Source organism: Gallus gallus, chromosome 7, assembly GCF_016699485.2.
Source record: "Gallus gallus isolate bGalGal1 chromosome 7, bGalGal1.mat.broiler.GRCg7b, whole genome shotgun sequence".
Classification (NCBI taxonomy): domain Eukaryota; kingdom Metazoa; phylum Chordata; class Aves; order Galliformes; family Phasianidae; genus Gallus; species Gallus gallus.
This window is the reverse complement of record NC_052538.1, coordinates 9,809,607-9,834,299: the sequence shown is the minus strand read 5'-3', so window position 1 is coordinate 9,834,299 and position 24,693 is coordinate 9,809,607. Positions and strand designations below refer to the sequence as shown.

Below are 24,693 nucleotides of genomic sequence, written 5' to 3'. Positions count from 1 at the left end.
GAGTGAGTGCCGCGCGCTTCCCGCCCCTGCGTGCAGATCTGCGTGCCGCGCGCTCGCATCGGACCGGACGGCGGAGGCGCCTCCCGTAACCCCGCAGGTGAGCCGCGCCGAGAGCGGCCCTCTCTCCTCGCGGCGACCGTTACGGCGCTGAGGGCGGCGCCGCGCGCCGACCGCAGGAGGCCGAGCTCTCGTCGCACGCGTTGCGTGCGGCCCCGGCCTCCGCGTTCGGCGTGCGGCCCAGCGTGGGGGACGAGCCCCGCTACGGCCCCTCGCGACCTCTGATAGCCCCGGGGCGATGCCGGCGCGGAGCGGGGCGGCTGCAGCGCGGCCGGGCGGGCGGCAGGGGGCGAGCGGCTCTGACCTTGCGGCGCGCGTCCTGCCGGGAGGGGACATGTGGCCGCTGCGCCCGGCCTGCGGGCGGACCCTCCGCTCCTTCTGTTCTGTCGGAACTTAACGTCGAATTTAATCTTCTAGACATGCTCCGTTTGCCTGCAGTACTCCGCCAGATCAGGCCGGTGTCCAGAGCGCTCGCCCCGCACCTCACGCGGGCGTACGCGAAGGATGTGAAGTTCGGTGCGGACGCCCGAGCCCTGATGCTGCAGGGAGTGGATCTGCTGGCAGATGCCGTAGCTGTCACCATGGGGCCCAAGGTAACGGCAAGACGCGCTGATCCGGTGTGCGTGCTTTGCTCGCTGTTAAAATGCAGCAGTAGATAACGTTTTTCTATGGAGCGTCCCGTTACTTGCACGTGTCTGTGACAGAGCTGCGGGGACAAGGGCAGGCTGCGGGCAGCCATGTTCTCAGCAGTCGGCTTCCTGTGGGCACAGAGGAGGACGGACCTGTGAGGGCCGCCGTGCGTTCCTTTCGGCAGCTGGCAGTAAACGAGGCCAAGGGAACGACCGTGTGTTGAGCATGAATGGCTCCAGTCGCAGTTCCTAACGGCGTGGTAGATAATTAACTCCCCTCACAAAGGGAGTAGTTAAATTAGCACTTATTTATTTTAGGTGCAAATTACAGCTTTGTGTCCTTTCATCTCCCAGCAGTAGCAAGGTGGAAGCATTAAAGGCATAATGCTGAGCTTTCACAGAATCACAGAATGGCCTGGGTTGGAAGGGACCTCAAGGATCGTGAATCTCCAACCCCCCTGCCATGCAAGGCCGCCAACCTCCCCATTTACTAGACTTTCAGCCAACTCTGAATTGCTACAACGTTATGGGAAAGTCCATGGCAGTGGCATCCATTGCTTGTAGCGTGAAATACGGTTTGTGAATCTCTGCAAGGTTTAGGCCTTTCAGAAAATGAGATGCTGTATTCTGCAAAGTCATACAACATGAAATGAGGTTTCTGCTTAAGGGAGGGACGCTGTTTTTCTTCACATTCATAGCAATGTCTGTTCCAGGTCAGCTACGCATAGTGATTTCCCTGGGATTTCAGATGCGATTGTTACTTACTGCTGTCTGCCATGGCTGGAGTGGTGAATGAGCTGAAGGCTGCAGTTGTGCGGCTCCTGATGCTGAGTAGTTACATTGAATCACTTTCTGTAGGAATAGCGTAGTCACAGTTGTGTCCCATCTCCCAAGTGAGCTCCTTACAGCTCAGAAGACAGGTGGAACTTTTAATAAATGCGCTATTCAGATTTTTGGAAGATTTAATATGTCAACTCCAAGTATAACCTTGAAAGGAGAACAATATTTTAACTAGTGTAGACTAAAATAAATGTAGCAGGTTCAGAATGTGCAGTAACAGCATATGCATGGTTGATATTTTCAAGGCTGCTTGGCCTCTGTGAAACTATTTATTCTTTGCACATTTTTGGAGCTTCACTTATTCAAAATGCCATTAACTGAGCACGGTTAAGGTTGAGGGGCAGTGATGTCAGCAATCTTTGGCTGCTTTCCATAAGGACACTTCTCCAAAAGAATGAAGCTGCAGTGTGATCAACTGATTTAATGCTTGGTTTGGGCTTAGGCGAAGTTATGAATGTCTGAGCATGGTTTTAATGTGCTGGTTAAAGGGCAGATCCTGATGCAACTTACTGCAACCTCGTGGAATTCTTGTTCATTTGCTCTCAGTTCATCGGCTGTTTTCCAGGTATTTGTAGAGATCTAGAGATGGTTCTGTAATACCTGATTCAGCCTCCAGCATGTTTAAAAAATACCATACCCATGAGGAAACTTCCCTTCTGCACTCTTCCATATTTAAAGAAGCATGATTTCCAGTTTTGCACAATCTTTTGGTATTGCTGCCAACAGGCCCACTGCTTTGTCACTAATTCTTGATATGCAGTATCACTCAAAATGCAGGCGTGCGTCCTTCATTCACAATCATAGCATCCTCATGTTGAGTTTCAGCTGTTTAATGTAATGGCATTTAAGTAGATCTTACTTTGTTACTCTTCTCCTAACTACCAAACCCATGTGGAATAAGGTCAGGTCAAAACAAAGAATGAAACGGAGCAAACCAAGGAGGGGGGTATATGAAGAACTTATCAGTATACCAACAGACAGAATTTTTTTTCTTGAACCTCTTTGGCTTTCGTAACTGCAGGTTGAATGAAGTAGCAGTAAGAAGTTGCGTTAAATATTAACTTGATGTAATTGTTGTACAGCACAGAATTAGCGATGTACAGGCTCTCTCACATGCTCAGAGCTGGTAACTGAGGCTTTACATTTCTTTTTTTGCAGTTTCTAAGGGTAGTTTCTGGAGTGTGATTGACTGGGGCAGCTATGCAAGCTGCTCAAGCTGGGGACCTCTGAGAGGATGTATCTGCCTTGTGTTCCCTGTATTGTCCATAATTTTCTGTATCAACTTTCTATTTCAATTAGGATAGTCCAGCTTTCAAGTTAAAGCAGGTGCCAACAGTTTCTGAGAAATTAATGCAGCACATGAACACATTTACACTGAGTGTTTTCTGTTCTACATACTCATCATTAATGAGACTTGTAACTTCTCTTTTCAAAATGTGCAAAAAGTCATGCTTCCTATTACTGTTTTTCAATCATATGCTTTTTATTGTGATTTGAAGGAGAATTTACCAAGTTCTGAAGTGCAAGGTGATACTTCACAAAGGATTTTCATCTGCAGTGGAACTATTACAGTGACGTGCTGTGGGTTACCTGGCTTTTATTTAATGTTTGTTGTTTGCCACCCTAGGGAAGAACAGTTATTATTGAACAAAGCTGGGGGAGTCCCAAAGTGACAAAAGATGGCGTGACAGTGGCAAAGGCAATCGACTTAAAAGACAAATACAAAAATATTGGAGCCAAATTAGTTCAAGATGTTGCCAATAATACAAATGAAGAGGCAGGAGATGGTACTACTACTGCAACGGTACTTGCACGTGCGATTGCCAAAGAAGGCTTTGAGAAGATCAGCAAAGGAGCTAATCCAGTGGAAATCAGGAGGGGTAATTTTTTTCAATGCTTTTAATATTTAATTGCTAGCTTTTTGCTTTGCATAGGCCAAATTTGGCTGGCTTCCTTAATAAGTTGCCTTCTGTTGAAGAATCAGGTAAAACTTAACTTGAGGAGTGATGCATTCAGAATCTATTGGCTACTGCTGTGATACATTGAGTGAATCTTTTCTCTAAACGCATTACTGCCTCCAAAACAGAATAATGGTTAATTTGATGTAGGCAAACTCTTAAAACCCATTTTAATTAGTATCTGGTTAGTATATACATTTGCTGGAGTGACATGAATTACATTTGATCATGACTGAAAGTATGTCTTGCCAACTTAAAAACCAAGATTACTAGGTATAAAGATGACATTGCAGAGCTAGGACAGCCAGGTGCTTGTTGCATAACCTGCAGACTTGATGCATTTTTGTGACGTGGGTTTCTTAGGTTTGAAACTTTGTTGCTTTTTTTTCTGTGCTGTATACCTTGTTTTGTTCACTCACAAGTATTCCATTTGTCTTTAGGGGTGATGCTTGCAGTTGATGCTATTACAGCTGAACTGAAGAAGCTGTCTAAACCAGTTACAACTCCAGAAGAAATTGCACAGGTAAAAACAAAAACAAAAAAGCCCCACATAATTCTGCTTCAGAAAGCTTTGTGAAGTCAGGTTTGATGGTGGTAGGTTGTGGATACGTGACAACTGAGTATTTGTCTTTACATGTTGAGGTTTGGAATATATCACACTGAATAATCTCCATGGTAACACATTCATGGGTTATTTGAAATGCCCAATATTGTGTCTTCAGTTAGATGCTGGTTCAGAAGTAGGCAGTTTTTTTCATCAGCATTGTTTTCAAAAAGTGGTCATGAAGTGTAAATGCGATTACTTGGGAAGAATTGAACAAAGCAAACATGTATTGGTGGGTTTGGTGATGGCACGCTTCCAGGATTGTTTGTTACAGATCAGCTGTGGGAGGTTCAGGTTGAGGCAGATGCCTTGGTGGGTGTCCTGCAGGTGTATTGGGCTTTATGGCTTTGTCTTCCTGTGGCTGCAGATTCAGATATTTGTGTGCTGCATGAACCCAGTGTGGGGGATATAGCCCACTGCTTGAGCTGCCCTGAAGCCAGTAGCCATTGTGTTGTAGTTCTGGTGTGGGTATGCTACTCTCAGTTGTTCTATGTTGTCAAGATGTGTTACAATTGAAAATGATTATTTTGTTTGCTTATAGTAAGGAAACAAATTATATGTACTGTGAAATGAGTTCAAGCATTTTGCTTTTTCAGGTTGCCACAATATCAGCGAATGGAGATCAGGAAATTGGCAATATAATTTCTGATGCCATGAAAAAGGTTGGACGGAAAGGTGTAATCACTGTCAAGGTGAGAGCTGTCAGCATATGGACCAAGAGCAAAATGCCTGCCTTTCCAAGTTAGGGCTGGCTTTTGTGGCACGTGATGTAGCTGCTCACATATAGTACCCTCCACAACTCCCCCATTCCCATCCTTTTTAGATCAGAGTTGTATCGCTCATTCTTACCATTCTTTTCCTTTGAGAGAAAGCACCTGAAGCAGACATGGTGCAGAGTTTTTTGTTCTTTTACGTGTGGTATTCTTGTAAACAGATCTTTAATAGGACTTTCTTGCATCTAAACAGGATGGAAAAACACTAAATGATGAATTAGAAATCATTGAAGGTATGAAGTTTGACCGAGGCTACATCTCTCCCTATTTTATTAATACAGCCAAAGGTGAGTTAGCTAAACTGTGTGTCAGGTACCTTAATGGCTCTGCTAATTTTAAAATAATGGTGTGTCTTATACAGGCTGTTAGGCTACATACCAGTAGCATGCTGGGGTCCTTCCCCTATCAGAAACGTGGCAAAAGCTTGGAAGTTTTGGTTTTTTTTTTTCCTTTTTATACTTTTCTGCTAAGTGTGAACAGTGTCTGTGCTTCCATTAAGCTGGCCCTGCAGCACTGGAGGTAACAGAACTGAAAGTCTTAGAAGACAGCACTGGGGCTTTTGTGGGGTTTTTTGGGTGTGTGTTTGTCATTATTTGTGGGGGTTTTTTGTTTGTTTTAAAGTTGAAGATGAAAAATACAATAGTAGCTCTCAGGCTGCACTGTAAGTTTTAGAGAATGCTCGATATGCTTTCATAATGAGATTGCTCAGACAATGCACATTGTTTCTGCAGGGCAGAAATGTGAATTCCAGGATGCTTACGTCTTAATCAGTGAAAAGAAGATTTCCAGTGTACAGTCCATAGTTCCAGCTCTTGAAATTGCCAATAGTCACCGCAAACCTTTGGTCATTATTGCTGAAGATGTTGATGGAGAGGCCCTCAGCACTCTAGTCTTGAACAGGTAAGGTTTAAAATTCCTATTTTCAGGGCTTTGGAACAATAAATACTACTCTCTTTATTATTTTTTTTTCTTGCATTTTCATCCTTTTAAAGGAATACATAGGAAAGCTTGTATTTGAATTTTCCCAGTACTAAGAAGCAACAACTCTTACACATAGCCATGCTTGATAATGCTTGGGCTGAATTTCATTGGTTTCCTAGCTACTTGTTTGAGCAACAGCAGCTCAGATCATGAAGGTGCCTGTTTGCTTGACTGTTAGATTTGTTCTGAAATATGGTTTATAGCAGTAAGATTTGTTTTGTGAACACATTTGAAATATTGCCCTCTCAATTATGTTCTTCAGACTCAAGGTTGGTCTTCAGGTTGTTGCTGTAAAAGCACCAGGTTTTGGTGACAACAGGAAAAACCAGCTTAAGGATATGGCAATTGCTACAGGTGGTGCTGTAAGTAATGATATTTTAATTGGCTTCTTCCTCTGAAAAACAGTAGTACTGTTTAGGGAGGTGAATAATTTAGTTTTAGGTCTATGGCTTCTATTTGCTGCGTTGCAAGCTGTTTCTTCTTCTTACAAAAGAGTAACGGTAACTAATGCTTGAACAAGTACAAGAACAAGTATGGTGACACTTGCTGTGTCATACAACTCTGAACAGCTTTGAGTAATAGGTTGCTGTAACTGGCTGAAGTTACACACAGATTTCCTTGGAGGATTTAGATTCTTAAAGGAGAAATGTCAGAGACACTTCTTGAGAAAAATAGCAAAGTATACTTGCCTTCTTATGACTTGGATTAGGATGAATGTGATTGTTCTGAAGGTTAAGAATAGACTGGATAATTTAGTTACTTTTACTTTACACAAACGTTTAATTTTTCTACCTCAGATTTAGAATAGCCAATGTGCTTGTTACTGTCAGTTTATAAATGCTTCTTAATACATGCTTCAGAACCATAGCATGATATTGAGATCCAAAGCTGGTTATTGAAATAGATGTTTAAGCCAAATGAAACATGAAGTACCAGAAACAACTCTCTTCTACAGTTAGTTTATTGCCAATATTCATAACTTTGGGAAGTACATGGATGAACCTGTACACAGTTTGCATCCACGTTAAATTAATGTGTTAAATTAGTCAGTCATGAACTAAAAACTTGTGGTTCCCTATTCAGTGAGAGCTAATTTGTGCGATACCTGCATGCCTGGTCTGCATGCCTGGTCTGTAAGCAGAAGGGAGGAGCTTCTTTGCACTTAGGTGCAACAGTATGGTGATGGTGTGCTGTTAGGCTGCTGTACGTGTGTTCGTCTGTAAAGAATAATTTCATATATGGAAAAGCTGTGAACTCAAACTGTACTTGTCATGTTCAGGTGTTTGGAGAGGAGGGTTTGAGCCTAAATGTAGAAGATATTCAGCCTCATGATTTTGGAAAAGTTGGAGAGGTCATTGTGACCAAAGATGACACCATGCTTCTAAAGGGGAAGGGTGAGAAGGCTCAGATTGAAAAGCGCATTCAAGAAATTATTGAACAGCTAGAAGTTACCACAAGTGAATATGAAAAAGAGAAACTGAATGAACGATTGGCCAAACTATCTGACGGAGTAGCAGTATTGAAGGTGAGAAATTAAACTTCTTAGGGCTAAAAGTAAACTAATTTTTCACATCCATCTTTCACTAATATCTTCTTTAGTCACTTCCCAAGACAGGGAATGGCACATAGATGATAATGGAGTTATTTCTAGAACCAGCAGCATACGCATTGCAGCTGCACCGTAACTTGTGAGGCCATGGGTTTCTCCTTTGGATCTGGCAGGAGGTTCGCAGGGGCTCTGTAGTGGTCTTAGGGGTGGAAGTGTAGCCAGTACTCAAAAGGGCAGCTTGTACTTGGAATGCCAGAGTTACTCAGGAAAAGTGGTGGTACCGGCCATTTACTGCTGATGTGAGTTACTATTTCCTTGCCTCATAACCAGCTGATTCAGATAAGGAGTTTGGGTTAATACAGTGCTAGACCTTGGCATTAAGAGCTGTTTAATTTTGTGGCAGCGGTCCCACGGCAGGCTTACCTACATGGGCTTCTGATTACAGACCTTGACGTATGGCTTGCTTGTAGGTTGGCGGCACAAGTGATGTTGAAGTCAATGAGAAGAAGGACAGAGTTACCGATGCCCTGAACGCGACCCGTGCTGCTGTAGAGGAAGGCATTGTTCCAGGCGGTGGGTGTGCATTGCTTCGCTGCATTCCAGCATTAGACGCTTTAAAACCAGCCAACGAAGATCAGAAAATTGGTAAGTCTGTTACTCAAATGTTTGTGTGGAGCTGCTGAGAATAGACTTATTTTTTGTCCTGAGGCTTCACTGGATTAAATAGATTGATTTCATTGAGTATTTAGTTACTTGAACATCATATCCCTTTGGTATGGCAATGCCCTTTGGCTTGACGTTCTCCTGTGCAGTGGGGAAGAGATTTTGTTGCTTCCCTAACTTGGGTGTGAAAAACTATAAAGAAGCAGCATCCTCTGAAAATTGAAAAGCCACTAAGGAAAGAATTAAATTATTTAACTGTTGCAAACATGCACAAATTCCAACAATGCTTAAGACATTTTAGCACATCAAATGGAGGATGGTTTTGTACTGTGCTCCACAAACACCTGCTATTATAACAACAGTCTTTAGTACTTCTTGGGCAAGTAAGTCTAAAATGAGGAAATTTGTTGCAGTGATTTAATTTGTTGACAGATTTCAAGAAGTTCACCCCACAAGCCCTCTGAACTAAGAAAAATAGATTAACTTCTTGCTCTGCTAGTTTTCTCTTCTTGTATTAATCTTGAGCACTTGAATGTACGCCTTGGTAATAGGAGTGTAAGTAATAAATAAATGTAAAGATCCTTTTTCTTTCAGGCATTGAAATAATAAAGAGAACATTGAAAATTCCAGCAATGACTATTGCAAAGAATGCAGGTGTTGAAGGGTCGTTAATAGTTGAAAAAATACTGCAGAGTTCATCAGAAGTTGGCTATGATGCGATGCTTGGGGAATTTGTAAATATGGTAGAAAAAGGAATCATAGACCCAACAAAGGTAACCAAAACCAGCCGTAGCTTTCCTTCCTCCCTCCACACAGGATGCTAAATGGGTACTAAGTTTTTTCTTTCCTGTCTTCAGGTTGTGAGAACGGCTCTGATGGACGCTGCAGGTGTTGCTTCTCTCTTATCAACGGCAGAAGCAGTAGTGACTGAAGTTCCTAAAGAGGAAAAAGAGCCAGCAATGGGAGGAATGGGAGGGATGGGTGGAGGAATGGGAGGTGGCATGTTCTAATTCCTGGGATATTGATGCATCATGAACTGTGCTGTTTAAGACTGACAGTTCTGTCTTAAAAACTTCAGATGTCAGTGAGAGAGGATGGATAGTGACTGAAGTGAGGCTGGTGTTCAAAAGAATCACTGTAACCATCAGTTACTGGATTTCATTTAACACACGTGTAATTGTTTACAGTCATTGTCCATGCCTACAGATAATTTATTTTGTATTTTTTGAATAAAGACATTTGTACATTCCTGATAACTGAGTGCAAGATCCATCTACCAAGGTTCTGATTTAAACTTAAAGCACTTGACATTCTGTTTCAGAATTTATTGGTGCTTGCCAGAACTAGGAAGAACTTGGAAGCCACTGTGCGTAAGACTAGACAACTGTGTACAAAGTAGACAAATACACTCTTATGTGACCTTCATGTAATAAAACAAACTGCGCAAGAGTATTGATATGTATCACCTTATTCCTGTGTACCCAAAGCCATAGTTCTGGGATAAACTTGATAGCCCACTTCTGAGATTTACTAGAAATCTGACACTTAAGCCTACAGGGCATTTCTCTCCAGGAAGCATTCCCCTGTCTAGAATGTTTCTCTGAAATAGAAGTTACATTAACTCTGGTAAGAAATATCTAAGCTGAACTGACAAACAGTTCTTTTGAAATATTAAACAATGCTATGAAAATAAGGCACGTGCATTGACTTTATTTTGCCTTTTCCATACTGCTTGTTTTACATGCTGGAACAGACAACTTCTCACAGTGCTGTGGGAGGAGGGAGAATGCCCTGAGGGTATGAAACAGGTAAGTTTTCTTTGCAAAGAGTTGAGTAACTCAAATAGTACTCCTGCTCAAGTGTAGTATGTAGTTGCCTCCTTGGCTTCAGAGTTGTGGTCTTCAGCTCTTTGGATGTTACGTTGTCCATGCTAGGTGAAGTTTGCCCTTAAAGCCAGCTTTGTATGCCACCTGCTCCTTTTTTCTTTACCCAACACAGCTAGTAACACTGCTGTTTAACGTCTTTCCTTTCTGCTTTCCACCTCCCATTTTCCAAATACTTCCAAGAGTGATGGTGTTCACGAACCCTTCATTTTTTCTTAAATTGTTTCAAAACAAAAATTCCTTTACAACTGCCCAGGTGCTTTAAAACTGACCTCTTAATCCAGCTGTCACTTTGCCCAGCTGCCTACCACTAGTAAGAACTTACCTTTCAGAGGCATGAAGTTTTAGTCTTTCTGGTGAAGTATTATAAGATGCCCAAGACTGCTCCAGGGCTGTCCTTTGTCCTGATATGTATGTTCCTACGTTATGTGATATCTTGCCACCTATTCTATAGTAATCACGTGGATTGCAGAGGCTTTGGATGTGCTGACTGACCTCAGCTGGGATATGTGCTTGACCTGAAACTTTATCTAGTTTCAGTCACTTAACTCTGTAATTTGAGAAAGTGCATGAACAGGATATGAAGTTGTTCTAACCTATACACATTTCTTTAGAGACTGGGAAGAGTATTGATGTAATGAAGATAATTAGTGAAAATGAGTTCAATCAAGATAGCTGGTACCGCTTCACTGTACTGATAAAAGGCACAACAGTACTGAGATAAAGTGAAGTCTTGCTCTATGTTGTGTCATTAAATGACAGTTGGCTTTGGGTGCCTTTGCACTGCTAAGGGGAGGACAGCCCATTCCCTCCTTCTAAAGGACAATACTGCAGCACAGAAGGGAGTGTATCCATGCCCTAGCTCTCACTGAAATAACATTTACTCTTTAGAACTGAGAACTCTGTTTGCATTAGACCAGGTATATATAGTATAACCTAATTACAACGCCTAACAGTGAAACAGTGGCAAGTAGGCGAGTTCAGATTATCAAACACAACACTGCCTGAAGCCCAGCGAGCTAAGATAGCAGATACAGCTGAAACTGCTGTACTTTCTGTTACATGTGCCTCTCTGCTTTTTTTTTTTTTTTAATAGCAGTTTCTGGTCAGAATTCAACAGCAGCTGGAGGCACCTGACAGCCCCTGTCAGCCAGTGGGATCAAAAGCACCAAACAGTTGATGCTGGACAAGTGTTCTATACTTCCTAAAGCTAAAATGTCAGAATTTTTCCAGAGTTGAGTGGGTTGATGCTGGTAAGTAATATTCACACTACTAACAGCTAAAACTTGAGTTAATATATTACAATGCTGAAAAGACATAAGCTTGGATAAGGCAGAAAAACTGATTACAGAAATGGTTTGACAGATTAATAAATAGTAGCCTGAGCTACCTTGTGTTACAGACATGCCAACTGCCTGTTACCAATAACACTCTGAATTGCACTTGATAGCAGCTTGAATAGAATACATACGTTCAGCTGAACATGTGCGTGTTTTGTACAGTAGAAAATTACACACAAAGCTCAGATATGAAATAGGTGCCCCAAAAGGAGCATAATACCGCTTGTACAAATGGTGTGTACAAAAAAATGTTTATGGTGGAGGGTGGTGAAGTCTTCCCCATTACGTTTGATGAACTTCATGAAACATCAGTTCCCGAGGTATGCTTGTTTCAGGGCCGTGCAGCTTGGATGCTCTTCTTTCAAAGGCAGCAACCATCTGCTTTACCACTTCATCAAAGAACAGTGTAGCAAGTTGCGAGTGTAGAAGTGAACGAAATTCAAAAGAGATCTGTTAAAATAAAGGAGATACTTTTTGTCCCCTTGTGGTAAAATGCCGTTAGAAATAACTTGAAATTCTTCAGTTAATGCTATAAGTAAGCCTTAGAAGAAAGAACAGTTAAAACTGAATGACAAGTGTGTAATTGAAGAAAAGCCTAATTCTTTGGTCAGAGGACTGTTTCCCTAGGCTTTCCAATTAGAATAATCATTTTGTCGGTTCTTTTATGCATCATTTCCATTTTTCTAAGCCAGCTGCATCTTAACTAAACGAAGGATCACAAAACATAAGTAGATTTGGGATAATGGAAAAACTTCCAACCAACAATAACTTCATTACTTTGCACGCAGAATTTGAGTGACAAAAGTTTGAAGAAAATCCCACGAGGCAAGACAGCAGATGTACAGGTAAGCTAAAGCAAACTCAAAGAAGGATTAAAAGGCACCTTGAAGTAGTTACCTATTGGGTATCAACCCTGTGTTGATTTATCCACTTATGTAGATGTAGTTAACCATATGTTCAAACAAGGCTTCTGTACTGACTAAAGCTGATAGTTTGCTTTTGTCTTCTCTGTCTTCTTCTTGGACGCCTACTCTGTACCTTTGCTGTCCTGACACGGGCAGTCAGTTTTGGAGCACAAATGTACTGGCTGAGTCCTTCGTACCAAATCCTTGTGCCTTACATTCCCCTTTTAGCTACTGAATCTCTCGTTATGCTGAAGCTACAGTAGTAGTTAGCGCTTATGGCAGGAGCACATGAGTTTGCTTTCTGTCTCCTTCCCCAGAAGAAAACATGATGACAACAGCAAGGTCACTTTCACGTCAGCCAGCCTTCGGACATGCTTTTAGAAATGCTGTGCTGGCTGTTGGTCCAGTTGAAGAACGTTCCCCTTAAGGCTACGCTATTGGGTTTAGTTCTACAGCTTCCAGAAATTACTACAAAATTGTCAGGAAAAGAAATCAATTGCTCTTTTGCACTTAAAAAAATAAAAATAAAAATCCTGCATGTTTTCTAGACTGTGATTTAAGTACTTTTGTCCTACCTGAGAAATTAGCACATAAAATTTTAAGTGAAGCAAATATGTATTCCCTTAAATAGCTTATGAGTAATGCATATGAACTGCAGAAATAGTAATATGGAAGTAGTTTAATGATGGGGACTGTAAGCCATGTGTAGCATCATTTGCATTTGTTTGATCTCAAGCCTCAGTAAAATTCATGTGCCTTCTGAAAGTCTGAGAGGCCTCAGAGCATGTAGAGTCCTGCAAAGCAGGGATCATGAGCATTGCAGCATGCCCAGGAACTATGTCCAGGAACATATCCAGGAAATCACAATAATGACTCATTAGAAATCAGCATACATACAGTGTACCATCAGGCTGGCAGAACAGTAATGCCATAGGCTGGGGAAACCAGCATAAGCAAAAAAAAAGTTTTCTAAAGCCAGCTAGCACTCTTGAAATCCGTCTTCTCTCTGACACAGTATGTTTTGAGAAGGTTGTTGTGAAATGTTTATCATAGCCATTTGCTTAGGCCCAGAGGCACAGCACATTGGAACTGGGCAAGGCTTAGAATCCTGAAGTACTTGCTTTTGTGAGGCAACCCCCTGCTCACCTGGCTGTGTTTGCTTCTGTTACTTCAAATGGCATGAGCAACATAAAGTATTAATAGCGTTTCTTCAAGAAGATGAAAATGACCATTTTAAGTCCAGATTTGACCCTAACTGAAATTCTCAACCAGAAGTGTCAAAAAGTGGCTTTCATGAGGGAAAAAAAGGCTTTCTACACAAACCCAGTACTTAAAAAACAGGGTTTATACAACTGCTGAATTCAGGTTTTCTCAAGTTAATTACTGGTCAGTAGCAGCAACTGGCACTTATTAGCCTGAAGAAATTTAACTACCATGAGAAATAAATTTTCAAGTACCTATAGGTTAATTTTTGAACTGCTGAAGTGCAGTACAGCAATAATGTGCAAGTTTCTAACCCAAGAAAGTTATGTGCCACTTCGCAAATACTCTGAAAGCTCTTTTTTGTATCTACAGAAGAGGTGCTTTAAAGCCAATTGTCCCATTAGAGGCCGGCAATATCAGGTCATTCCTGTGATATCCTAAAATAGGAGGGCAGCATTTCTCTAAAGAACTGTGCAGCAGTATTTTAGGTGGAGTAGGACTTAAAATACATGGAATAGTAAAACTAAAAGTTGGGAAGTTAAGCTGGCAAAACTTGTAGGCCAAACAAGATAGATGGGAGAATATCTGCTTTCTGATAACAGGAGTACTTTGGTTGTAAACTAATCAAAGGAAACAGCAAAGTCCATGCATATGTTTATTATTTCTCTCTCTGTATTTGCTTATCTAAAACTGTAACCCATAGAGAATGTTAAGGTGAGAGATAGCAGTCCCTAGGCTGTTTCACTGCGTGTGGACATCTCACAGACAGCTGCTGTCTCTAAAGAGCCGTGGAGCAGTTTCCACATCTAAAGTTCACAACCATTAACTGAGTTTCAGTGTGAGTGAGTCGGAGGGCAGAGGGAAAATAGTACCACATATTCCTTTTTTTTCTTAAATGCAACCAAAGAATATTTTTATGCCCCCATTTCTAGCATGTGGAAGTTTTAATTAAAATACTTACTGCAAAATCCAAGGTACACGTCCTTGGATAGGCAGGGATACCTGGGCTGAAGCGCCATACTGTTTCCAAGTGATTAAATAGCTTTCCATCAGTGCAGGATGCCTAAAAGAAAGTTTAAAAAGCCAAGCTGCAGTTAGGCTCCTACACAAGGGACAAACCAGTATTACTGAAGTGTGCATTCGCATTCTACTAGACTGTGAGGGTCACAGCACAGTTAAAAATTGCTCTTAATAGTGCAGCCACTGAGAGATCCCATTTGCACAGTGTCACAACAAAATAACTGAAACCCTTGTAAGGTAGGGGAAGGATTTTCGTGTTGAGTCACAAAACAGATCTCTTGCCTAAGGCATCCCACACCATGATAACATTAGTGCTCTATTACCAAAATTCTGATATAACACTGTTTTCAGCTAAGGATGTGGATATTTACTGGTTTTGTATATGTATTTATTTTAATTATGTGTATAGGATGCTTTATATATTAAGTGTAGACTGGTAATCTTGTGCTATAGGAATGTTTAGCATCAAAATAAGCCCAATTGAAGTCAAACTCAAAAAAATCCTTTGTCATAAGACACTATCATCACCAAGAACTACCCCAAAGTCAATAAGACTGTATACACTTGAGTTCGTAATTAGCTTATATCTTGGCTTTGTTTCCAGCAAGGCACATAAAATCAATGTTCTGAGAGTCCCATACAGTCCTGCTTTAAAACTATAAACGAAGCTGCCTCAAAGGCTTATCAGATGTACAAAAGTACCTCATTTTTTCTATCCAGTATAGCAATACAGTGCCTCACTGCTCCTACAACAGAAGGGGAAGGAATAGAGAAGGGCAGACAGGAAAAGGGAGCTGAGCTCTTCAGGCCTGTTGCTGACAAAAGGACAGGAAGCATGGGAAAAAGTGCCAGTATGTGCCCCTTGCTCCCAACCTTACAAGCAGTAGAACTCACCCCTTCCCTCGGCAGCAAGAGCTGCTGCTAACAGCTTGTTTTAATAGAGCTTAAGCACTGCTGCTGGAAGCAAGAAATCCATGCTCGTTTTGTCATCACCAGCAGCCTTCTATACAGAAACACCATGCAAGCTGCCTTTGCCCAGAGTTATTTCTGAAGACACTGTAGTAGTCCAAACACACAGTCACTTTATGGTAATGTTCCTACAGTTATATGGGCATAATGTAAACTTGTAGGAAAAAAAATCCCAGCAGAGATAACGCTAATACCTCCCAGAAGAGGGAATCTAAAGAAGCTGTTGTCACTGCTTTCTTGGTCTTTTCTGAGATGGGGACTTTTCTTTTGACAGAATAAGAGTGAAAAAGGGTTTGTAAGCCAACCTTATATCTATCTATGAAAGAAAAAAAAAGCCACTCTTGTGAGGGAAGAGCAGAAAGGGAAAGCAGCATGTAAAATGCAGATTTTTCTATTGCAATTGTTCAACTTTCTTATAAACACAAGAAAGATTTTTTTTCTTTCCAAAATTAGTAAGTACCTTGGTTAAAAGTACTTTGCATGTTCTCTTTCCAATTCATGTCCCCCCTGCACTTAAGAAACCCATTTCTGTTTTGAGCAGTGTCCCATAACAGGAAGCCTAGAAAAGAACAGTAAAATAAGATGTCCAAATATGTATCTTGAATAGGAACTAACTGTTAATTCTGCTAAGTGTTCCAAAAGATCATCAAAATTGCCACATAAAGGGAAAGGCAGTTGGTATGGATCTGGTTTGGGCTGTTTCTAACAGAGCTGAATCTGTGAGGTAGACAAGCAGTTGGAAGATCATAACCTCATTTAAAATTTCTCCTTTAATTATTACCCTTGAAAAGCTGAAAGGAGAAAATACACAATTGCTGAACAAATTAATTCTAAGAAATTGACTTTGAAACAACTCATGTTCTCATAATATACTGAATAAGAAGCTCTTCAGCAGATCCTCAACATAAGACTTCTTATGTAGTTAAAACTGTCAGAAGAAAAATAATGATAGATTTTGCTAAGATACCAGAGGCAACAGCTGTCTGATAACTTTGAAGTCTTTATTAATTCTGCATTTAGATAGGCTTGATATATAACAAAAATAAACAAGAATTGGCTGTCTTCTTAATGGCTGCCTCTTTCTCCAGCAAAAACAAACCAAGAAACATTTTCCCCCTATTTGGCAGCCTATGTTTTAAAAGCAGGTTCAAATTATTCCCAGGTAACCTGAAGTTTTTAAGGAAAAGCACCAGTTGTGTACCACAGAAAGCAATACTGGAATGTCTAACACACGAGTTAGAGAAAGAGAATAAGTTACCTTAACTAAGTGTGGTCTCACCAGGGTAACAACCGATGTGTACCGTTCTACTACAGGAGGGAAACCTATTTCTAGCTGTGCTTTGCAGTACCCGGAGCGCTTCGATAATACATCTGACTTTTTACACCAAGGCACAAATAGCTTGTAGTTCTCCACAACAGCAACAACTTCATACATTTCCTGCATAGAATAACTGGAATAAAGATACGAATGTTACAGTTACGTGGTGTTTTTACTATGAATTCAGCATTAGTATCTTTGAACCTTTTATTTACAGCACAGGCAGTTCTGAAGGTGAACGTGCAGATAGCAGGAAACACTACGGTTACTTCTGAAAACTAAACATGCAGCTCTGCCAGAAAGAAGGAAAAAAAAGCTGTAAACTGGTGAAAGCCTTTGCACAAAGAATCAAAACACCACACGATGTCCAGCTGTGAGGTTAGTGACCACCAGGCCTGTTACCCACTACTTTCTGCAATGCTGGGGAAGCATGCTTAGATTTCCAGCACGGTGTGTTGTCATTCAGGTAGATGTGACGTTTCACACAGTGAAAGAATGTGCTCTTCACATCTACCAAAAAAGGTGTGGCAAAACAAAGGGACTGTGTTTAAACAGAGCAACACTACATCCCTTACTTAGTTCCTAAAACAAGCTGATTAAAAAATACACTCACTGGAAAAACAGTATTATTGGACAAAGGCTCCTTTTAAACTACTATCCACAGCCTACTGCAGCTCAAGAATTACCATATAACTGAATGTTAAGTATCATCAAAAATATTAAATCTAACGAATGAATTATACTGTTGCAGACTGGAGACTGGGAACAGATCCCAATCTCATTAAGTTGATGAGAAATTTTCCACAAGCGTTAAGGCAGACAGGATTCCAAAGGCTTTTTTCTGTGTGCCTGTGTTTCTTAATCCCACAATTAGTTATTTTCCTTCTTTTGAAGAGAGATCTCAAGCGAGACGTACAACAAAATCTAAGTGTAACATTGAGTGTATTTGCAAGAAAAGGGGGGAAAAAATCAGTTTTCACACTTTTTGGTATAGCCCCATTTCACCAGATCAGCGATGTGTATTTCCCTGTTGGGGCTGTTTTTATTTTGTTGTGGAATAAAAGGGTTATGTCTGCTTTTTCTTTCAAAGGAAGGCAGTATTTTGGGTTCCTCAGTTTTTGGTACTGAATTTCAGACTTGGAACAGCCTGATACCTACAAGTTCTGGATGTCAGAACTTATTTCTAGTCTCCAGCTGGGCACAGTCTCAGGGCCATGTCTCTTCAGGGACACTCAGCCTTTGGATTTCCAGTGTTTCTGATTAATCACAGCAAACACCAGTTTTCCAATTTCCATACGTACCCTATAATTCTTCTTTCAGAGTATTCTTTTCTTTTATTTACTAGTGGTGCAGCAATGTTGAAGAAGCTTCTTGAGAAGGTATGGCTTAGCACAGGCACTTGCAAAGGAGAAATTCTGGTCATCAGAATACCACAAGAAGCCAAGTGCCTGCAACAGTGAAAATGCTTTTAGATATGTCTTTTCAGCAACACAGATCACAACAGGTGAGATGGCATAGTCTGCTCTGTAATGTTCCAGGAAACGTCCAGCTTACATGGAAAAACAAAGGCTTGTAGAGTTTGCAGTCTATTCAAAACATAAGGTGATGGTTTTTTTTTTTTCCCTTTAGTAGAAACTAAAAATAGCTCCCAGTCACGAGACAAGGAGCTGGCGGAGTACAATAACAAAGGCCCCCATTAAGCACTGGCTCTGTGGCAGCCTGAGTTCTTGTACAAGACTCCTGCACTCGCATTTGCAGAATATAACTTCTTACCAGCAAAATCGAGGCATGTCCTGCAGTATTTTATTCTTTTGGATCATGCAGAGGTTGTGCTTGCAGTTACAGCAGTAATCCCTCTGCTGCCTTCCTTCTCTTAAAAGGAAGATTTTATTTTGGAAGTGCTTTCAGAAACTGCATTGCATTCCCAGCACTGAGCATTTTCTTGTCTTGAAAATAACACACAAAGCCGTGGATGCATTGTGTTCAGAAATTACACTGAACAAACTAAGAAACACTATTAGTTCAGATTGCATCTCAGTTTTTTGTTTGTGAACACCTACACTACAGCCTAACCAATGCTCACTGCACTTAATAGGTCTCTTAGGCTAAATGACCACTTTGGCCTGGATCGAGCCGGTTGAGATGTAAAATGTTAACTCAGAAGTTAAGGGTTTTGGCACCAGAGAGTTTAAAATGTCACTGTTTGCTGTCAGCAGTTCTATGTACGTAAGCTGAAGCACAACCAAGGTCTTTTACTGTCTCGTTAAACAATCAGGACTGTACTTCTGGATCCACGCCGTCAAAAATTGAGCCAACCTTCCGTGCTTAGTAGAAGACTCATTTGTTGTTTCTTTAACACAGCAAGCAGTGATGGATGCAGTTTTTTCCTAACCACCAAAGTAGTTTAGCAAATTACAGTTACCGATTTTAAACAGTTGAAATTATTATTAACGTGTTCTTTAAAACTCAACCTAACTTTCAGTTTGAAGGAAATGCAGTAATAGCCCTAGACTGACCATGTCGGTCTGTATGGTCACTGTACTCGAAGGAAGGAAAATAAAAAACTGGTTTTGAGTTTATTTGGTTCAGAGGGAAATAAATATCCCCATCGGCTCATTAGAAATTATCTGCACAGACTTCTTTAGAAAACAAATGAGCAACTGTGAGATGAAGCAAGGTGATTGACACCACAGCCTGTAATTACCGCAGCTGAAAAGAGACGACGTAAGGTCAAACAGCAGCACAGTGGTGAAATGAAGAGAACAAGCCTACTTGAAAAGTCTTTCAACAGCAAGCTCCGCATACATTTCTAATTGCATCTCAGGGGATGGACACAATCTGTTTTTTTCCACTCCAGACTAGAGAGGACTGTTAAAGAAAGTCGTGGCTTCGACAGAAATAGTGGATAGGTGCCAGTAACCGTGCAGCCTCAACCAGACTCACGGAAGAGCTCACAGCTTTGGACCAGACCTCATTCTGGAGCACTCATTTACGTTCTTTTCTTTGCCTGGAGCTGCTTACAGCACGCAGTCCCAGCCAGCTGGCAGGCGTCTTCCAGTGGTTGGTTTGGTGCTGTCGAGCTGTGCCAGCGCACCGTCTCATACAATTTTATCTGCACGCGTTCAGCACAGGGCTGAAAAACACTCTCTGCAAATACTTCTGTAGCTGCTGTAAGGAAGGAGGGGTTACAAGAAGTTACGATGTTAACTAAACTGGTGAGGCTAGGTGTTTCTCTAGGTGATCGGGGAAGAATGGATGCTAGCGGAACGTGCTGGGCTTGGCCCCGGTCCAGAGAAGCTTCCTTCTTCAGGAAACCGCACAAGTGCGAGCTGCAATGGGCCCTCGTGTGCTCCTGTGAGCCTGGCGGAGGCCCCCGAAGCACAGCCAAGTCCCTCCCAGGACGGAGGCACCGCTCCCACCGCTGCGCTGCCCTGACAGCCCCTCGGCGCTTTCCCAGCAGCAGCACGTACTCGGGGGTGTTTTTAATGGCTGCTAAACTTCTCTGCGCTGAATGCAACTTCGGTAATTGCTCTCGCCCTCCCTTCAGAACTGCATCATTTCGAAAAAGTTGATGGAAAATGGCTGGTTTACTTAGCAGGACCGAACTATTGCAATGCGGTAAATGTATGCTAAGGATGTAAACAACGTGAAGGGTGCGCGGTATAAAATACGGCCATAGGAAGCCGACAGACCGTACTGTAGGAGCAGCTACAGCAGCGGGCGGGAGGCGGGCAGCGAGAGCCGGCTGTTTCTCTGCATGCTGTCCGCACGCCGAGGAGGACGGCTCCGCGACTTCACGTTAACCGCAGGAGCGGGCAGCGCCGCCAGCACAGCTCTTGACGGCTTCCACGCGGCTCTCCCCGCGGCAGCGGCCGGCTCCTTTCCTCAGGGCACGGCCCCGCGAGCCGCACCTGGCCCGGCCGTCCCAGCCGTCCGCGCTAAGGGGACGGGAACCGCGCAGCGATACGGCTCTGCCGGCGGACCGCCCCGGGCAGCGGCACCGCCTCGGCGCTCTCAACTCACGGCGCTCCGCTCCGCTCCGCTCCCCCGGCCGCGTCGGGAGCGCCGGCGGCCGAGACTGTCGCCCTCGCGCGCCCGTCGCTCCCCGGAGCAGGCCCGGCCCCGCCCGCCTACCTGACAGCAGCCGCTCGGGGCTGCGGCGCGGCGGCGAGCCTCCCTGTCAGCGCCCTGCCGAGCGCCCGCCCGCTGCGCGCCATCCCGGACCCCGCTCCTCGCCGGCTGCCACCCGCCCGGCGCTGCTCGACAGTCGCCACGGCCCGGCCCCGCCCGGCCGCCTATCGGAGCGCGGGGGCCGGCGGCGCGGTCACGGGACGGCAGCGGAGCGGGGGGCGGGGCCGGGCGGAGCGGCGCCTTCCCCGGATTGGCCCGGCGGCGAGAGCGGCTATACTTGGGCTGCTGTGCGCCGGGAGCCCCCGCGGTGTCTGCGGCCGCGTGATGGGCGGGGCGGGTGGCGCCCCTCAGCTGCCCCGGCCGGTGCTCCTCGTGAGACGCCGGTTTGGCATAGCGTCACTGGAACTCGTGTGTTCCCGCTTAGTCCTGGTTGTAATCCCAGAGCGTTGCTTTGCTATGTATCTCCTCAAAGAAAAAGCGATGTTATTTATGCCCTCTTACAGCTCACCTTTTAAATAGTTTTCTTCAACAAAACTGCTTTATAACCACCTCACAACTGAAGGACTACGGATTAAACACCACCCAGACTACCCCACATCTCACGTGCAGTATGTGCTACAGAAGTTATTTAAGCCTGCCGCATCTCTGTCATTTCAGCATCCTTGTCACTGGCTAAAACATCCACTATTCAACAAGAACTACACCAGTTTAAATAACTGCACCTCACTGGAGTGGCTCTCAATCCCACCAGGGCACGGTGTTTTTCAGACCGGCTGTCCTGCAGTGTGTTTTCCATATGGGGGTCGATGAAAAGCAGCAGTATTCAAATTCAAAAACAGCAACCCTGTGTTCTACAGCACAGCAGGAAAGCAGCCAGGCCGGACGGGTGGGCAGCCCCATGCCTTTCCCCCAGCCCAGCCTCCCGCTGCCAGCTCCATCTGCACGTGCTGCAGCATCCATCCTCACCCTCTGGCTGCTGTTGGCCAGGGGGTCCTGCATCAGTGGTGGTTGCAGCAGTTTCTGTGGATCAGGAGCCACCTCGCGTGGAGGCTGACTTACAGCATTTACAGTAACTGAACTACAAAGTGCTCAAGGATGAGGTGAGGAATACCTGAGGCTCTCTGGGATTTTGGGGGTTTGTCTAAACTCGGTGACTTGGGTGGCTCAGAAACAGCCCTTACGCCTTGGCTGATATCTACTGTATGCAAATAGATTTGCATTAACTAACTTTGATAGGAGGAGTGGGTCTAATTAGTATTGAACACTGCGTACACCTGAAAGAGTCATCATGTGGGGCCACAGCAACATATGTTTGTTTTTTTCTTCTAAACACTCTTTTTTGTTATTTGATTTAAACTCTGGTTATGATGTTTATACAACTTTAAGCCATTTAAGAATAATCAGGGTCCCTTTAATTGGATAGTGAGAGTAAACTGTGGACAATGTGGCATGTCCTAGTTTAAAGGCAGGTTATTTTCTATACGATGCTTTCAGCTCTTCCTACAGATGACAGTAGGGCAGCTGGCTTAACGGGCTCATTTGGCAGCCAAAGATGTGCCAAGCAGAGCAAAAATCAACCACTGTATTCCTACTTATAAATGAATTTCCAAACTGCCTGCAATTGAAACATCTCAAAACTGTAATCAGGCAGGAGAAGGTGATTGATAAGCATGGGAGATGATTAAGACATTAGTTAATGATCTTCCAAGGATGCTGCCAGGAACTAAGGGCAGATTTACTGTCTCGTGCTTCAGTGAATTAATCAGGAGCTACAGTATAACATCAGGAGAGTGGTAGCAGTGAGCTGGGTATTTCTGGTATAGCAAGAATTAAAGTACTTGGCTGTAAGCCTAAACCTGAAGGCTTAGAATAGTTATATCTTTGTAAGATTTTGGTGGGCCCATACATCCAAAAAAGGCTGAAATCTGCCTGCCTGTACTCACAGACAATATGAAATCCAGCTGTTCTGTTGATGCCCTGTCCCATCTCCAAAGAAACAGAGGCTGTATTTGACTGCTAAAGAAGGGCACTACCACCCAGGTGCCATCCTTGACCCACCACCACCAGCTGGTGAAGACTGCTGCCCAAGGCAGCACCAGGCAGCACTCACTCAGTGGCACCACAGCAGTGAGGTGACAAAGGCCTCCTGAGGGCCCGGAACCTGGCTTCTCTTGAGACACATCTACCAAAGGGTGCTCAGATCCTACTGCAAAGCTGTGCGTAGGTAATGGCTCCTCACTGATAGGGTTTCACATTTATTTTCTGCCTTGTTTTTCCCATGTGTGCAAAGGGGCAAGCCCAGCAGTAGTGTGTTGCCAGTGCAGGGCAACGACATTCACAGCTGAGCTGTTTGGGAAATGAGCAAATACAGAAAGTGGGTAAAAGGCAACATGTCCTCCAGGCCTGTGCCTGCCCAGCAGCAGCAGGGCCCTGCATCGCCGTCACTGCCCTGAGGTAAGGGCACAGCCAGTGCTGCCAACATTTGGGCCGCGCCCTCAACTTTATCACATCTGTATCCAAATTGTTTGGTTTTTTCCCCCGTCATTGGCTTCTCAGTAAGGAAATAGATGCTCTCTACCTTACTTCTTGACGTCAGAAGCAAAGCTGGAACTGGAAGAGATTTATATTTTTTCCTTACTCATGATGTGAGAAACTTGAATTCAGTTTCTACGGAGCTGAAACATACCCGCTTTTGGTACGTTTCTACTCTTTGAGTCAATAGTTTTTGCCCTTAATAGACATATAAATGTCAGGAAACAGGTCACAGCAAACAAAGCATAGCACAGATCTGGGGTAAACCAAGGCAGGGCGTTGTGACCAGACCTGTGGCTTTTTGCAGTGTTAGTTCACTGTACTATTCTTTATAGTGTTGTGTATGGGAGAAAAACTTGAATTTGTTCTTGGAAGATTAGCAGGAGGGAGTAGCCATAAACATGGCTGCTTGAGTGAACCAGTGCCAAGCGCACAATAGGATGGGTAAATCAAGGACAGGCGATAGGACTGGGCACTGCTTTTGGCAACAGTACCAGCTACTGATAGCATAGGCTGGCCATGAAATTGGACCTGAATCTGCTAATTAAAGCAAGACCTTGCCAGCCTGTGACTTAGGTATGACACTGCCTGGAAAGCTTCTGGGCTCTTAAAACCAATATCTTTCCAATCCGTACAGAAATTTCCATGAGGTGTATGGACATGTGAGGACAGGGGATGGAACTTTGACAGGTAACATAGGAGGGCTAAACCACTAAGTTACCCTGTCCATATCCTGTGGGAGCTATGTAGCAGATAGTGTTCAGGAAGCAAGGGTGCAGATACATTGGGATTCAGGGCTTTGAGAGGCAAATTACGGGGCTCTGGTCAGCGTACAGAATTTGTGAGAAGAAAGGAAAACAAAGCAAAAAGTAGTTTTCTCATTGTACCTTACAGTGCTTTATCTTCGCTCTTACAACACAAAACTCCTTTGGTGAGGGAAATAGCATATTCCAAAATCACATTTTAGAAGCGTGCCTTAGGATTGCAACTCTTGAGCTCAGTTCTGCTTAATAACAGTGGGAATATAATATTGCTGCCCATAAAGTGAGCTGGAAGTCAAGCTGAAGAAACAAGAGAAAGTTACTGCAAATTGATCTTCATGGTGAACCCAAGCATGTGACAGTTACTTAAAATAGTTGCAGGCATTAAATTCCTGTAGAAGGGAATTACTGTCTGCCTTGACCTTATCCTCACATGTCTCTCAGCAGCTCGGTATATATCTCTGTTCCATAGCCTATGAATGCATCTTTCTATGAATCCAGGATGTGAGTTTAATAATACTAAAGAGCAGATCCTCTGTACTTTCAAATGAAACTCTCTTAAGAATATTTCAATGCA

General features: G+C 43.3%; 2 protein-coding genes and 1 non-coding gene across 3 annotated transcripts; 2 read left to right on the top strand and 1 right to left on the bottom strand.

The window, feature by feature from the left end:
* HSPD1 (heat shock protein family D (Hsp60) member 1) lies at positions 1–9,307 on the top strand. The gene is made up of 12 exons (NM_001012916.3): positions 1–97; positions 475–650; positions 3,154–3,406; positions 3,925–4,007; positions 4,685–4,780; positions 5,055–5,148; positions 5,593–5,761; positions 6,105–6,204; positions 7,122–7,367; positions 7,862–8,036; positions 8,649–8,827; positions 8,912–9,307. Exons 2-12 carry the CDS (start codon positions 477–479, stop codon positions 9,062–9,064), a joined length of 1,722 nt encoding a protein of 573 aa, NP_001012934.1. The 5' UTR covers positions 1–97; positions 475–476; the 3' UTR covers positions 9,065–9,307.
* On the bottom strand, positions 9,248–20,936 carry COQ10B (coenzyme Q10B). The gene is made up of 5 exons (NM_001389593.2): positions 20,827–20,936; positions 17,994–18,140; positions 16,633–16,825; positions 14,347–14,448; positions 9,248–11,727 (listed from the first exon to the last, which is right to left on the bottom strand). Exons 1-5 carry the CDS (start codon positions 20,907–20,909, stop codon positions 11,560–11,562), a joined length of 693 nt encoding a protein of 230 aa, NP_001376522.1. The 5' UTR covers positions 20,910–20,936; the 3' UTR covers positions 9,248–11,559.
* MIR1603 (microRNA 1603) lies at positions 19,697–19,782 on the top strand. Its single transcript, NR_035089.5, has one exon. It is a non-coding gene; the product is annotated as a microRNA 1603 (primary transcript).
* Positions 20,937–24,693: the final 3,757 nt, after the last annotated feature.

Coding starts and splice junctions, on each gene's coding strand:
- COQ10B (NM_001389593.2), bottom strand. CDS start 20,909: ATGGCGCGCAGCGGGCGGGCGCTCGGCAGGGCGCTGACAGGGAGGCTC. Junction 16,826..17,993: donor TCTGAAAGAAGAATTATAGG/GTACGTATGGAA, acceptor TCTTTATTCCAG/TTATTCTATGCAGGAAATGT. Junction 11,728..14,346: donor CGTGTACCTTGGATTTTGCA/GTAAGTATTTTA, acceptor TTATTTTAACAG/ATCTCTTTTGAATTTCGTTC.
- HSPD1 (NM_001012916.3), top strand. CDS start 477: ATGCTCCGTTTGCCTGCAGTACTCCGCCAGATCAGGCCGGTGTCCAGA. Junction 651..3,153: donor CTGTCACCATGGGGCCCAAG/GTAACGGCAAGA, acceptor TTGCCACCCTAG/GGAAGAACAGTTATTATTGA. Junction 4,008..4,684: donor CTCCAGAAGAAATTGCACAG/GTAAAAACAAAA, acceptor TTGCTTTTTCAG/GTTGCCACAATATCAGCGAA.